Source organism: Macadamia integrifolia, chromosome 11, assembly GCF_013358625.1.
Source record: "Macadamia integrifolia cultivar HAES 741 chromosome 11, SCU_Mint_v3, whole genome shotgun sequence".
Classification (NCBI taxonomy): Eukaryota; Viridiplantae; Streptophyta; class Magnoliopsida; order Proteales; family Proteaceae; genus Macadamia; species Macadamia integrifolia.
The window spans coordinates 30,825,675-30,841,010 of NC_056567.1; the positions used below are offsets into that span (position 1 = coordinate 30,825,675).

General features: G+C 39.7%; 1 protein-coding gene across 3 annotated transcripts in view; it reads left to right on the forward strand.

The window, feature by feature from the left end:
- The window catches only part of LOC122094233 (secretory carrier-associated membrane protein 1-like), a 31,845-nt gene continuing 16,509 nt past the window's right edge, over positions 1-15,336 (forward strand). The window contains exons 1-4 of one of the 3 annotated variants that reach the window (XM_042664964.1): positions 6-370; positions 2,823-2,885; positions 11,179-11,295; positions 11,397-11,459. In XM_042664964.1, the coding sequence (XP_042520898.1) occupies positions 314-370; positions 2,823-2,885; positions 11,179-11,295; positions 11,397-11,459 (300 nt within the window). In that variant the 5' untranslated portion in view covers positions 6-313. Of the gene's footprint in view, positions 371-2,822; positions 2,886-11,178; positions 11,296-11,396; positions 11,460-15,336 lie in introns of all 3 variants that reach the window. The other 2 variants (XM_042664966.1, XM_042664965.1) reach the window with 2 other exon arrangements.

Here is a 15,336-nt window from a genome sequence, read left to right on the forward strand (position 1 = left end):
CTCTCTCTCTCTCTATTTATCCTTCCCGCGAACAGTTCGGTTATTTCCTCCGACTTTCTATCGACAGTTAGCCTCAAATAAAGTCTTCCATTCCAAAAGAGTCAACAGAAGGAAAGGGCCCCCTTCGTTTCGTCAATTGGTCCCTCTCCATCGATTTTGTAGTTTGCTTGAGATACATAGAAAAATAAACAAGCCTTGTTCGTTTTTGTTAATATGGTGCTTTGATCCCTTCTCTTGCAAGATTCCTCTGTGTTAATTCTCCAGAAATTTGGTTTTGTTTGTCTCGAAGATTGATCTCTAGAGATTCACTGTCATGGCCGGGCGTTACGATCGGAATCCATTCGACGATGAAGAAGTCAATCCGTTTGCGGTGAGTCCTCCATGAAATTTTTTCCTGTTTTCTTTATGCATTTCATTTATTTTATTGCATTTTATTTGCCATGAATCTTCAATTTCTAGAAAAACGGGTTTTATGTGAATCTGTGGTGGTTTTTCGATTCTCATTGTAAAAATAGATGTTACGGAATTGTCTGACTTGTCGTAGGTTCTATGTTTGAAGTTGATTTGTCGTGTTTTATGGTGCCTCCCTCTGTGAATCTTCGGATCTGGGATTCTGGGTTTCATGCTAGTGATAGAATGAAACGCTAGATGCCAATTGCATTTACTGCTCGGAAAATTGTTTGTTCTTGCTGACCAGAGATTACATTTACTGGATCCATGTTGTTTGTTTAGCTTCAGAAGCTCTTTTTATGCTTACCTAAAATTTAGAGAGAGGAGGGGCGTATTTCATTAGAAGAAACTAGTGTTGCATTTGAAATCTGCAGGATATTCGTCACACTTTAATTTAAAACACTGTTATTTTTTCCCCACTGGTCCATTATTGCCTTAATTTGTAGCTGATAAAGGTCATATGTATCATTTTCTTATTTCATCTGCAGCCTTCCTGGACATGCTATTTCGATTATTATAACCAATGATATTTTTAAGAGAAAAAAATTGATTAAGGTAAAGAGTTCCCAAGGGTATCTGCTGTTGGAATTCTCAAGAGTTTGTTTTATCACATGATTTTCAACAGTACAGATGGAATCATGTGATCCTACTGTACTATCCATAGTATTGAGTTAATTACAGCTTGCGTGGCTCATATGAGCTTGTCAGATGCGGTGGCTAATTTTGTATAAGGACTTGTAGAAGTGTGAATATTGTTTAAAGTTATTTAGGTTCATGTATTTTCCACAGTTTTACATGTCCTTGTTTAGTTCCTCTTCTGTCCTTCACCCAAGAATTAATTTCCTCAATGTTATTGAGCTAGACATTAGGATAATATTCCTTGGATATATCCTAGCACAGTCAAGGAGTTCTAGAAAGTTTAGAAACCATTTGTGTTTTGGTGGTCTCCTCTTGTTAATATATGTTTAGATTTATAATGCCTAATGGGTGAATTACTGTTTGTCTAGGGACAAAGTAATTACTTTAGTATTCAACCTCCAATTGCATAGAAATTTTGAACTTTTAACTTTTCAGGTTTTAATGGGACATTTAACTGAAATTGTGTTATTTGATTGAGATGGTTTGTCAACCGTTGGAACTCCATCAAGCACACAGATACTGTGAAGACCCTTCAGTGAGATCCATTGTAATGTCACCTGCTAGTTCTTCATGATTACTGGAGTACATATTTTTCATACTTTCTAGGATGACTAAAAAATGTACTATCTTTATGACTTTATGCTTGCGTCTAAAAATTGTATTGCCATATATTTAATCGCTTATGATTCTACTGTTTTGGATAGTGATGTTAAAGCATCCTATTAGCTTAACTAATTTGTTTTTCGCCATGCTATCATGTGGCTTCACGCTAGTCTTCTGAACTGCTATCTGGGGCTATATATGAAGGTGTTTGTGAAAGAATGTTTTTCCGTTGATGCTGGTGCTGGTGCTGGTGCTGATGCTGATGCATGGCAGTTTTTGAGCATCGCATATCTGAGAGTTTGGCTGTTTTAGGTTCTTAAAACACACGAACATGTCCAATGTGTTGGATGCACTCCTTTGCACAATTTTCTCATATGCCCAGCAATATGAGAACATTCTTGGAGTAAATGTATTTGGTGTGTATTGTGTGCACTTGGGTGAAAAAACAAAGACCATTAGAAACATATTTATTGTAATATATGGTAATGAAATAAGTAAAATAGTTTTTCGTTTCCATTTCAAATTTTTAGAGTTAGTCTCTGATATTTTGCATAGATGTGACTCCAAAAATTTATCCAGATTAACTGATTTAATTGTACTCCAGAAAGATTTGTTTTTGAAACCAGGCGATTGGCATATCTTGAGGCTGTATGCTGCTTGTTAATCTTGTAGTTATTTTCTTGAATTTCTTATATTTTTGTGGTATGTACCTAATCTACTTGGTGTACAACATTATTCTCCTGTATGCATCATTTGAGGGATTACTAACTTTACAAAGAAGCTTACCTTGCAAATCTGCCTTCTTGAGCCACCTGGAGGGCTTCTCTTGTCAATTAGACTGTTGGATGAATGATTTCCCAGGTTTCGGATCTGGTCCCGATTTATTTACTCACCATGTTAAGACTTTACCCTTTTGTTTTCAACTATTGATGCAAAATTGCTTGAAAGCTTTGTGTTGCCTCATGGAAAATGTTTTTCTGCTGAAACTTACCAGATGGTAACGTGGGCAACATGTCCAAAAAATTTTGAGCACCAATTAAATTGCCATGTGGTCGATATTGAGCTATTTTCATTGTTAAATTTTGGTTCTTTTTGTCATCACCATTGTTGTTTGTGAACTATAATGGCAGGATCCAGCTGTTATGGGGAAATCTGGACAGTCAAATTATGGTGGAGGTGCATTTTATACCACAGTAAGATTTTTCTTTGGGATTGCTTGATATCTATTTGTTTCATTGAATTCAAATTTTGTCGAGGATTTCAAAAGTTCTTTGGTTGCACATTATTACAACCTACAAACTCCGCTTCTCTTCCTCGATTCTGGAAGTTCATCTGTAAAATTTGGTGATGGGAGAGAAAATTGCAAATCCTGCTCCTTTAACTAGTAACTCAATGTTCAAGGCACTCTATTGACATGCTTTTGAAAACATGTACCGAAGTATAACTCAACTCAGCCTTATCCAACTAATGGGGTTGGCTACATGGTTTTTCTCTAATATGCTCTATTCAAAGCCATACTTGTTACTAGTCTTAAGCTATGCATGTCTTTTCTCCCCGCTCTCCTAGAGTCATTTTAGGCCTACTCCTTGTTCTTTTAGCTCCTTCAATCTGAATCAAATCACCTCTCCATACTGGAGTTTTCAAAGTTCTCCATTCAACATGTCTATGCCACCTCAAACATATTTCTTGCAACTTATCATGTATTGGAGCTACTCTTTTTTTTTTGGGTGAATAATTTAATTCATAGCCAAACTTATCATGTATTCAGAGCTACTCTTAACTTAGCTCTAATTTGTTCATTACTTATCTTTTAAAGTTTTGCCACTCATCCTACCCAACATCTTTTATTCAGCTACATTTTTTTTTTTTTGGATGAATAAATAATTCATTACCAAGCTACATTAAGTTTGCTTATTGATTAGATGGGACTATCAATATTAAATTTTTGGTAAACCAGCGGCCCTCTCTCTCCCATGAGCCCTCCCCCCTCTCTGAGTTCTGTCCCTGAGTGCTGGCTCTCCCATCTGAGTTCTATCTCTGAGTGCTGGCCCCTTGGTTGAATGCCATCATGTTCCAGGTCCCCCTCTCCTTCTCCCCTCCCTTCTATCCCCTTATTCGTCTACCACCCCTCCTCCCCATTCTATTACTTAGTGGAACCCCTTTTTAGCCATGCACCCGTGACCCGCCCCTTCTAATGAAGGTCTTCCCCTTTGTTTCGTTGCCCCCTCCATCATTGATGATGCCAAAGTTGCTAATTGCCCCTTGTGTCTGTTAGAGGATGAAAATCTCTAGAGCAATTCTCTGGTTGGCCAATTTCTTGGCTCTACCCTCCTTTCCACATTGTTATAGTCTCCCTTACTAAGCAATGGAAAGTCTGTGGATCTATTGACATTCACCTCCTTGACCATGGTTACTTCATTTCAAGTTCTCAGATATTTAGGACAAAACCTGTGTTCTTGAAGGTGGTCCATGGTAGGTTCGAAGGAAACCCATCTTCCTTCGGCAATGGCTTCACCTGATATAGCTGAATAGAGTCGACTTCTCCTCACTTCTGTTTTTGGGTTTCGCTCCTTGATTGTCTCTCCATTACTGGTGCTTTAAGGGTCTCAGTTTGGTTGGCTTTTTCTGGGACCCCCCCTCTTCAAAGAGGATAGATCATCGTGCTTATGCTAGAATCTATATTGATATCCTTGCTACTAATCCACTACTCTCTTCCATTCGGGTGAAAGATGGAGACTATTGCCCCTTTGAGCAGGATGTTACCTTCGACTAGAGATCTCCCCGTTAGGCCGTTACTTAAGTCTGTAAGGTCTTTGGCATGATTCTAACCTTTCCCCAAGCACCCCTTTGTTGACCCCCTTCAATCCACGATACACATTCCTCTCCCTCCTCTAGACCATTGCTCCACCCCCCATCACCCCCTCCTCCAGCGAACTACATACTCTTGTTAGGCCCTTTCTGATTGCCGCTCCCCCATCTCGCTAGCTCAAGAGACATCGACCTAGAGGACAGATTTCCATCCCTTTAGGGAATTTACCAGCTAGTGATCATAACCCACCATTGGTCCATGGCGTGGTTTTGACCAGTGGATCTGACCAGTACGCTCTCCTACAATATGAAGATAATGACCTTAGCCCATTTCCCAAAGCTTCAACTCTTGATCGTTGTATCTCTGGTGGTGGCTCATTGAGAAGTTGCTCTTTCATGAGTTCCCCCTCTGTCAATAGAGCCAAATCTGGTTCTGTGACCTGCTTTGAGAGAAGTTCCTCCAGCTGCTATGACTTCCCCGACAGTGCCATATCTGATTCTGTCTCATCCCTTGAGCGAAGCCTATCTCCTAGCCATGATGCCTCTGCCAACCACGATCCTCTGCAACGCCCTTAAGAGAATACGAGTTCCCATTCGAGGTTGTGTCCACGCTACCTTCTTTGAATTTGTCCCCAAATCCTGAGGTGGACCCACTGATGCTATCCTTCTTACTCTAGATGTTTCCTCTTTTTTGAATAACCTTTTGCCCCTGGCCTTGATTCCTTTCCCACCTCTCTTGGGCCCAACTCCTCCACTAACCCTTTGGCCTACACACTTTTGACCCATATGGCCCAACCAATACTTCAATCCCTCCCAACCTACCCATATCCAACTTAAACGCGTCTTCTCCTTATGGACTGGTATTTCTCCCTAACAACCTGACCTAGCCTGATGTCTCTTCTCTCTCGCTCAACTCTCTGGTCGAGACAGAACCCATTACCGCTAGCCATCTTACTCCCTCCTTGCCTGTTGTTTCTCTCCCTGCTTTTAGGCACGAGCTCCCCCACTCCTGCCTTCAAGTCCTTACCCTACAAACCAGCCTACTCGACGTCTTTGTAGCTCCTTAAAAGAGCCTTCCCTGCACCTCTCCCAAACTTCCTAATGAATTAAGGAATTTTCTGGAACGTTAGGGGATCTGAACTCCCCTTCAAAGCACTTTGGTATTCAACCTCTTGTCAAGTCCTTGCACTTGAGTTCTTGCTCTCATTGAAACCAGAGTTAGGGAGCCTAATTCTGCTCATATTGCAGCTTCTATTACCGCATTTGGTCTCTTCTATCCAGTTACTCTGACCACATTAATGGTCCCATATGGTCCCTTTGGGCTTTGAGATTTTGGTAACTTGTCGTTTCCTTGCTTTCTTCCTCCTCCCAGCTCCCCCACCTTAAAATCTTTGGTTCTTTGGGGAATTCCAACCTATTTCTTATTGTTGTTGATGCTTCCAATTATGCTACTGAGAAAGTGTCTATTTGGAGGGATCTCTGTTGTATTTCCAGTCAAGTAGGATCCCTCCCTTAGGGTCTAGGAGGAATTTTTCAATGTCGTTCTCTATGGGTATAAAAAATAAGGGTGTGTTCAGCTGGATTTGGATTCGGTTGAAGCCTTCAATGACCGCATTGAAGATGTTGGTGTCAATGATCTAAGATGGTCTGGTCTTAAATTCTCCTGGCACAACAAAAGCTGTGGAGATGCCCATATTGATTGTAAGCTTGATTGAGTGCTTGTGAATGAATCCTAGCTCACTTTCTTCCCCTCCTCCCATGCCACTTTTGAGCCTCCAAGTATTTTTTTATCACTGTCCTATCTCCTTGCTTATCCACCCTTACATTTCCTTTGGCCCCAAGCCCATCAAATATTTCAATGTGGTTCTCTCACCCTTCCTTTCATTCCGTAATCAAGGAAGCTTGGGACAAGCCTGTGTATGCTTTCTCGATCCCCCACCCCCCAAATTACCTTTGCCAGGAAGCTTCGTAATGTGAAATGGGCTCTCAAAGACTGGAATTCTTGCACCTTTGGGAATATCTCCTCTTAGGTTTTGGGTTGCAGGGACAAGTTATTTGGTATTCAGTTGAGGCTCCAATCTTTCTTTCAAAATGTCCCCTTGGTAGAAGAAGACAAAGAGGTTTCATTGGTTCTCTCCTCCTAGCTCTAGAGGAGAGCTTTCTCAGGTAAAAATTGAGGATTAAATTGTTGGAACTCGGGGATTCTAATTCGACTTACTTCCATCAGTTTATGAAGTCTAGGGTTGATGCCAACTATACCCCTTTGCTCTGGGGCTGTCTCCGACTTCAAGAATATGCTCAAGTCCTCTTCAGTCTCTTGGCTTGCTTCCGGAAGACCTCCTCAACAAGTTCATTCCTAGTCACCTTATCAGTGGGCTACAAGCCACATTTCATTTGAGGATGAAATTGTTATTGCTGTTCACTCTTTCAAGGAGAATAGATCTCCTGGTCCAGATGGTTTTAGTTTTGGTCTCTTCTCAGCTTCTTAGGATATTTTAAAGTTCATCTTAAGGCTATCCAAAGATTTTTCTTTAATCACACCCAGATTAAAAGGAGTAAATGACACTTTTCTTTGCCTAATCACCAGAAAGGATGGTGCCCCTACCATGTTTGATTTTAGTCCTATTGCTCTCCGTAATACTCTGTACAATTTTATTGCTAAGATCCTTGCTATTAGGCTCAAGTCATTGGTGGATTTGTTTGTCAGTGATAACCTATCGACTTTTATTGAAAGAAGCATCACGGATAATATTCTCCTTTGTAATGAGATGGTCAGAGGTTTTGATAGAAAATCCCACTCTTCAGCTGCTCTTATAATGATAGATCTCCACAAAGCTTTTGACTCTTTAAGGTGGGACTTTATCTCCAAGGTTAATGTTTAGATGGTTTCCTCACCCCCCCCAATATTTGTTAATTGGGTTCATTGTTGCGTCTCTACTCCATGTTTCTCAGTGTTAGTTAATGGTAGTCCAGTTAGATACTTTGCTTCTTTAGTAGGAATCAAATAGGGATGCCCCCTCTCCCCTTATATCTTCACCTTGGCGCTTGAAGTTATCTCTCAAAGTCTCCAATCTTGCATGGGTTAGCAAGTCATCTCCCCCATCCCTAAGTGCAAGGCCATCAAGTTCTCCCACTTGGAATTTGCAGATGATCTTATGATTTTTTCTAAGGCTGATATTGTGTCCTTACAGGCCACTATGTCTTGCCTGCAACTCTTTGAAGATCTCTCTAGTCTTCGCAATAACCCTGAAAAATCTTTGCTTTTCTTGGCTGGTTAACTGATTTGAGAAAGCTTATCTATTAGACAAAGTAGGATTCTTTATTGGTCACCTTCCAGTCAAGTAGGTCTACCCCTTGCTCTTGCTAGATTATCTGCTCACTATTGCACTCCAATGGTCGAACTCATCTAGAAAAGGCTTCAGTTATGGAAAGGCAAGATTCTCTCCTTTATTGGGCATTTGGTTCTTATCAGATTAGTTCTTTGGTCCTCTTATATCTATTGGTCAGGGCCTCCCCCAACCCACTGTTAAAGCTCTTGTCACTTATATCTGCCTTCCTTTTGGAAATGGTCTAATTCCTCAAAATTTCTTCGCCCTATTAGCTGGGTAGTTATCTGCCTCCTTAAGGAGGAGGGTGGTATGGGTTTGAGGCATATCAAAGTTGTCAACTTGACCGGTATCATCAAATTATTTTGGTAGGTTGTGTCCAAGTTGAAAAGAATTTAGGTTGATTGGCTATACTCTGGGATTCTCCACTTTGACTTTATTTGTATAGTTCTTGTTCCCTCTAATGCTTTTTGGGTTTGGTGCAACATTCTCTCTCGCCAATCTATTCCCCTGGGGCCATCCAACACCAAATTGATGATGCTTCATCCACTTCTCTTTGGCTTGATCATTTGCATTTATTAGGTGTCTTTTATCATTTGGTCAGTGCTAGAACTATTTATGCCTCTGGTCTCCTAGAGAACTCGATGGTTGCTGCCATTATTTGCTCTGGAATTTGGGACCCTTCGGCTTCCTTCTCCACCTTGCTTACTAGTGTGTGGAATGCTTTTCCATCTATTGTCAAAGGCCCCTAGTTACATGTGATATCATCTCTTGGTCTACATTCTCTACTGGCCTTTTCAGTTCAAAGGCGGCTTGGGATTTCATTCGTGCTAGTGGTCCTCAGGTTCTTTGATGGAAGCTTGTTTGGTACAAACACCATATCCCTTGCTACTACTTCATAGTCTGGAGGCCTCTCTCCACCTGCTTGCCTGTGCAATCCTTCTTTATCTATAGACAGATTGTTGTCTCACCCGCTTGTTGCCTACTTGCCTTTGCTAGAATGTGATGTAGTACCGACAGGGGTTTACGCAAGGAGAACCAAGACCAAGGTCAACCCAAGTGGCTGACTGGGTCAACCCAGATCTGGTCCAAGTCAGCCCACGATTTGGGTTGCTGATGGGGATTATTAGTAGCTTAATAGTTTCTTATTTAGTTTCTATTTTGAAGTCCTAAGTTAGTTTTTATTTTCAAGTCATTGTTAGTTTCTAATTTCTGTTTAAGATTAGTTTCTATTTTCATTAGATTCCAATTTCCAGTTTTTAGTAACTTCTTGTAATCAGTTTTTAGTAACTCGGATTTAGTAACTCTGAGTTGCTATTATTTGTAAACCCTTCCCATCATTATAAATATAGAAGAGGGCTCTTTTATGAGCCATGATTTTGACAATTAAAAAAAAAAGCTTATGGTGCTGCCGCTGGTTCCTCCATGGCTGTACCTTTGTGTTTGATCAAGGGTTAGGGATTGGTGTGTGATCCGATCGACACTCTGCAGAAAGAAGTCCGGGTGGGTCTTTTATTATCTGATTTTATTATTGAATCTCTTCTCCAACAGTTCAGGTAAGTGATCTAAATTCTTTGCAGATTTTCTGGGTTAACTTCTCTGTTTTCCCCTATTCTGTCGACCCATTCTGTTGGGAGTTCTGGCCACCCGATGGCTTGGTAATTCTGGTCGATTGTTAGGTTCATCAAGAGGAGGACTCGATCCCAGTTGGGAGCTGATCAGACCAAGTTTTTTTGGTTTGTTTTCTGGGTTTACAATTCTGGCCGATAGGTTTTCTGTCCAGATTTAGGTTCTGTTTTCTGTTCTGTGAAATTCTGGACTGCTAGCATATGTTAATCTGAACCTATTGGAGGCCTTGGATTGTTATTAAAATCTCTGGTTTTTAGTCCTAAAACTGCTGCTGAATTATTTCGAATCTGGTTACTGTTTATTGAGATCGATTGTCAAATCTGGTTTGTTGTTGAGGTCTGATCTTCTGCTATAAGTTGCTGCTGGTTTTGGTTGTTCTTTAGTCTAAAAGTTCCTGCAGATTTGGGTCTAGTTGGGTGTCCAATATTGTCCTACATGAGAATGCCACAAAAGATGTTGATTACTTATTTTTTTATTGTCCATTCTCATCTATTTTGAAAGGGGTCCTGGTAAGGTCCTTGCGAAATGTTGGCTGAGAAGCTGTAGGACCCTTCCATTCCAAAGGGAATGGATTTGGGTGGACATGTCTTTTGCTGGTTCTATAGTTTGTGATATTTTGGTGAAGCTTACCTTCAGTGCTGCCATCAACCATATTTGGATGGAGCATAATATAAGAAATGGTCTTCCAATTCTTGATCTCTTCGTCAGATTGGGATTCCATCTCCTTCGACGTTAAAGCCAAACTTCTACTATCTCCACTACTTGTATTGATTCCCCAAGGAACATATATATTGTTGTTTCATCGGATCTACCCTCACTCTCCTTCTTTGCTCCCCCTCTCTTAGTGTGTGTGTTTGTAAATTGTTTCCTTTCCCCTTTTGGGGTTGTTGTTCTATTTTCTTTGCTAATGAATTATTTATTCGCCCAAGAAAAAGTTTGCTTATATGTTTTTTTTTTTCTTCTTCACTGTCTAACATTCAGCTCCATACATAATTGCGGTTGTGTAACTTTCCTAAATTTTTTTTCCTTTTGAGAAGGAATACATCGGTGACACAACACTTTAGACACACTCGTCCGCTTCATTCACCCTAATCTAATATTTTGTGCAACATCATACTCTATTTCTCCTCCTTTATTTATGATTGAACCTAGGTAACTCAAAACTTTTCATTTTGGAGTATCTCTATATTATCAATCTACATCACCCCACTTTCGGACTTCTTGTTTCTTAACTCACACACCATATACTCTGTTTTTGTTCTTCTTATCTTAAAATCTTTTAATTCCAAAGTTAAGCTTCATAATTCCAACTTAGCATGTCTCTCTATTTTTTTTTTCATCCACCAGAACAATATCATCAGCAAAAAAATACACCAAGGGATTTGATCTTGAATCTGGTCTGCTCTTCTATGATTTATGCAAATAGTTTACACTTTATGTTTCACTAGTAATTCATACGCAATTTAATGGGCATTTTTGTAAGTTACATATAGTACTTTTTGACTGTTATGTTGTGGTAGCAGAATGTCATTTGAAAAGTCTGGTTATGTTGGTTTGAGACGTTTATTTTCCCTTTTTACCTCCCTATGTGATCATGACGGATCTGAAATGTTCTTCTGTTGTATCATGTACGATGCCCTGGTTTCTTTATGGTGTACGGATGCTCAAGTTCTGAATTATTTGCTCAATTTCTGAAATATTATTATCTTGCTGTGATTCCCAGAATCCTGGAAGTGTTCCTCCTGCCACAAACTCAAGGCTTTCACCTCTTCCTCCTGAGCCTGTAGATTTCAGCTATGATCGTGGAGCAACAATTGATATTCCTCTTGATACAGCAAAGGTGGGTGTGCATTCTCAAGTGTAGAGTTAGTCCATTTTCCTTACCTCTTATGGTTTGCCTGAGCTTTTGGTTTTTGGATTATTTTTTATTATTTTATTTAGGATTTAAAAAAGAAGGAAAAGGAGCTTCAAGCCAAGGAAGCTGAATTGAAGAAGAGAGAACAGGTACGTGCCAATGCTATTGCATTGAATGAATTTTGCACATTCTGGTCGAACTATTTGTCCCCCTTTTGTTGAACATATTTTGCCAAGAGATTCAAAATTTTCGTCCAAATTGGAATTACCACCAGTTTGGTATCTCTGTTATGAAATTATGTGTTAGGTTTGTGTATCAAGCATGAGGGTCTTACCCACTTTTTAAAGGATCAGTAGATTCTTATCCTGATCGGCCACTGTGGAGTGTTGGATGGCACAAATACAACCTATTATACAACGTATCGATTGAGTCACTTCATTATCAATCCTTTGCTCGCTGGATTCACTGATCTCAATATATTTGGATCTGTATTACCTGGGAACAAACCAGGGTCTGATATTGACCTTAAATACTTGGTCATGTCATTTGCTTGTCCAATTTAAAGTGTTACAGTATTTGCATGTTAGGTGAAGTTGACTGATGGGTTTCTAAAAGCCTAAAGGCTTAGGATCAGAAGCACAATAATAAACCAGAGCCTTGGTGAAGAATTAATGACCAGAATTGAAGAAATTCAATAAACCAATATCTGGATATCAGATGTACTTCAGAATGCAATGCACTAATTTACTGTAGTATATCAGGGGAACAGAATAACAGAAAGGAAAAGTAGTCCAATGCTCAGATTTCAAGTTGCAGGAGAATCCCACTTGAAGTCTGAAGAGAAGTCTCTGCTTTGGGTGATCTAGTCAAAGTCGAACTAGCCAAAACCCTGACTCTGCTCTGTGGACCTGAGTGATCTTGCTGAATCTCCAAACTCAAGTTGCTGATGATCTCCAAGGCTTCAATATGATTGTAATGAACTCTCAAACACTCTCTCACAATGATCAAACAAAGAGAAGAGAAAGGATAGAAGGGATAGATGTGGGTGGGGGAACGGCTATCTCAGCCTGGGTCTCTCATCTACAGCTATCTCAGCTGTTGATCATCTTTTCTCAGGAAAATAATATGCATAACAAGCATAAAATCGATTCTCAAAAACTACTACTTCATTCTATCGACCAAGGCTGCTTATATAACCTTGTAAAAGTGAATTACATCTTAGAAAGTCTAAAATAGGAAACAAAAACTGAATAAGACTCCTAACTTAACTTCCTAACTTTCTAGCCAAGAAAGATTCATAATTAGAAACTAACTAAACAAATTCAATCTTTGTCTAATAAGAAATCCTAAATAAGGAGACAAATCTAACTAACTTAACAAATAAAATCAAAACAAGATCTATTCTTGCTGAGTTCAATTCTTGCAGTCCAAGAAAACATTAGAGACAAAGATATGGGCTGCCTCATTCAGAGAGGCATTCCAAATGATTCTACGTGTGTCCTCTGTGGCAATTAGCCGGAGAACATTGAGCATCTCTTTTTCTCTTGCATTGTTTCCTCCTCTATCTGGAAAGGAATCCTTGCAAAATGCTGGCCAGCAAACAGGAGAATTCTTCCATTCCATAGAGAGTGGATTTGGATGGATATGACATTCAGGGAAAGTCTATATGTGATACTATGAGAAAGCTCTCCTTTTGTGCAACCATTAACCAGATCTGGATGGAAAGAAATCATCGGAAATAGACCTCCAACTCTCGTCCTCTTGAAAATATTTGGGGCTCCATCTCCTTTGATGTCAAGGCCAAGATTTCTCGGATTTCTTCTACTTGTAATCCTTCTCCTAGAAACTGTCATATTGTAAATTCCTAGGAGCTTCCTAGCTCTATCATCAGGAATAACCCTCCTCTTTGAGTTTGGGTTTTTTGCTTTTCCTCTCTCCCTCTTCTTCTTTGGGGCTGTAAGTTCTCTTTCTTCTTGGTATTGAATACTTTATTCACCCAAAAGAAAAAAAGAAGAAAGATATGGGCTGGTTCTGGACCCTACCTCTTTCCAAATTGATGGAGACAGCTGTGGACAGCTGTTGCGGCTTCTAGAATGTCCATATGAGACCAAAACTGAAGAGAAAACATGCTGCTTGATGGAGAGAAAATAAAGAACCAAAACTGAGACAAAATAGAACCAGATCTAGGCTGGTTGATGGACCTGGTTTGGGGCTGGCTGGTCCAAGATTGGACTTGGTTCGATGGACATAATTAGGTTGAGATTCTTGGATCTAGATTTGAGCAGCAATGCTTGTTTGTGTAATGATCCTACCGACATTAACATATGTATCTCATAATATATTTTGTGTCCAGTTGTTCTGATAGTCCATGATCGCCCATATATCAGCCTCATCGTCAACATATCGGAGGTATCCCAACCTAGGGAAGGGCTCACTAAGACTGAACTAGGTGGAGCAGTCACAAATGGTTGGGCGAGATACAAGAATATGCTTTCGACGGAAGATGACCCACCATCTAACCCACCCCCATAATCAGTGCTGGGGAGTGAAGTAGAAGATCCACCATAGCCACCATCCATCCTTATAGCCACCATTAATGCGGTACTATATTTGAAAGAATCAAAATAGTAGCCAGTTGATAGGGAACTATACTCAAAGGATGGTTAAGATGCAAATAATGAAGACTAGGAGTGAAATAAGACAACAACTATGGAGGAAAAATAGAACAATAACCATGAGGGGCAAAACAATAATTTTCAGCCCAAAATTAGGGTTAAGAAATTACCTCAACATCGTCGGATGTATCCATAGGGTCATCTACATATGCATCTTAAACTCCAGTGCAACATGGAGCTCTTTTGGTTCATCAACCCGGTGGTTCTCGATCTGTTCAATTGATGGTTCAAACACATCTTTAATCTTGAGCTCCTTGGGATCTTCTTCTTGGTTGTTCATAGTCATCACAGGTGTTGTAGTGTCAAGTTCCTCAGTCTCGACCTCGTTGTTCATTGTGGCAATCTTGTTGCTTTCGAATTCTTCCACATAAGTCTCGTTGATGGGAACATCAATGACTAACTCTTCCTCAACAATAGGAATGGCTGGAATTTCTTTCACACTAAGCTCAACTTCAGGTTCAGATGTTTTGATTAGAGGTGTCTCCTCTGGATATGCTTCTTTGTATTGTTGCACCAGAGCGGCTATACAATCTATCGCTTCTTTCATGCTCTTATCGCCTATGGATGGCTTTTGGAAATCTATAGAGGACCTCGGAGGGGACTCTGGTGGAGGGAAGTACATTCTTTGTTCATTTTTGGATAGGTACATTCTCGCCAACTCGTACTACGTCTCTTCCCAAGTCCTAGGCTCACGTCCATGAGCTCGAAGTTGCCTGTCACAAACTCTCCATTGTTTTTTAGTACGATCACTCATCTAGGAACAAGCATATCAAAGTTGTGTCTCTGTGAAGTTGTAGTTATCAAAGTACACATCCAATTCTTACACTCGTTCAAAGAATATGTATGAAGTAATTTCTCCATGAAAATAATGTGTCCCATCGGTTAGACTAGCCTCTGATACCAATTAATATAGTGTTATATTTGAAAGAATCAAAACGATTGCCAATTGACAAGGATCTATACTCAGAGGAGGGTCCGGATGCAAATAATGAAGACTAAGAGTGAAATAAGATAGCAACTATAGAGGAAAAACAAAAAAATAACCATGAGGGGCAAAACAATAATTTCCTCATGAAAATAATGTGGCTCCATCCTCGATTAGACTAGCCTCTGATACGAATTAATGTAGTACTATATTTGAAAGAATCAAAATAGTAGCCAATTGACAAGGATCTATACTCAAAGGATGGTCCAAATGCAAATAATGAAGACTAGGAGTGAAATAAAACAGAAACTATGGAGCCCAAAATTAATGTAATAAAGTGCAAACAATCTCTTATTCAAGAGTTAACTTGAATCAATAAACGGAATCAAAATAATAACTATTTGAACACAAAATAATAACTTTTTC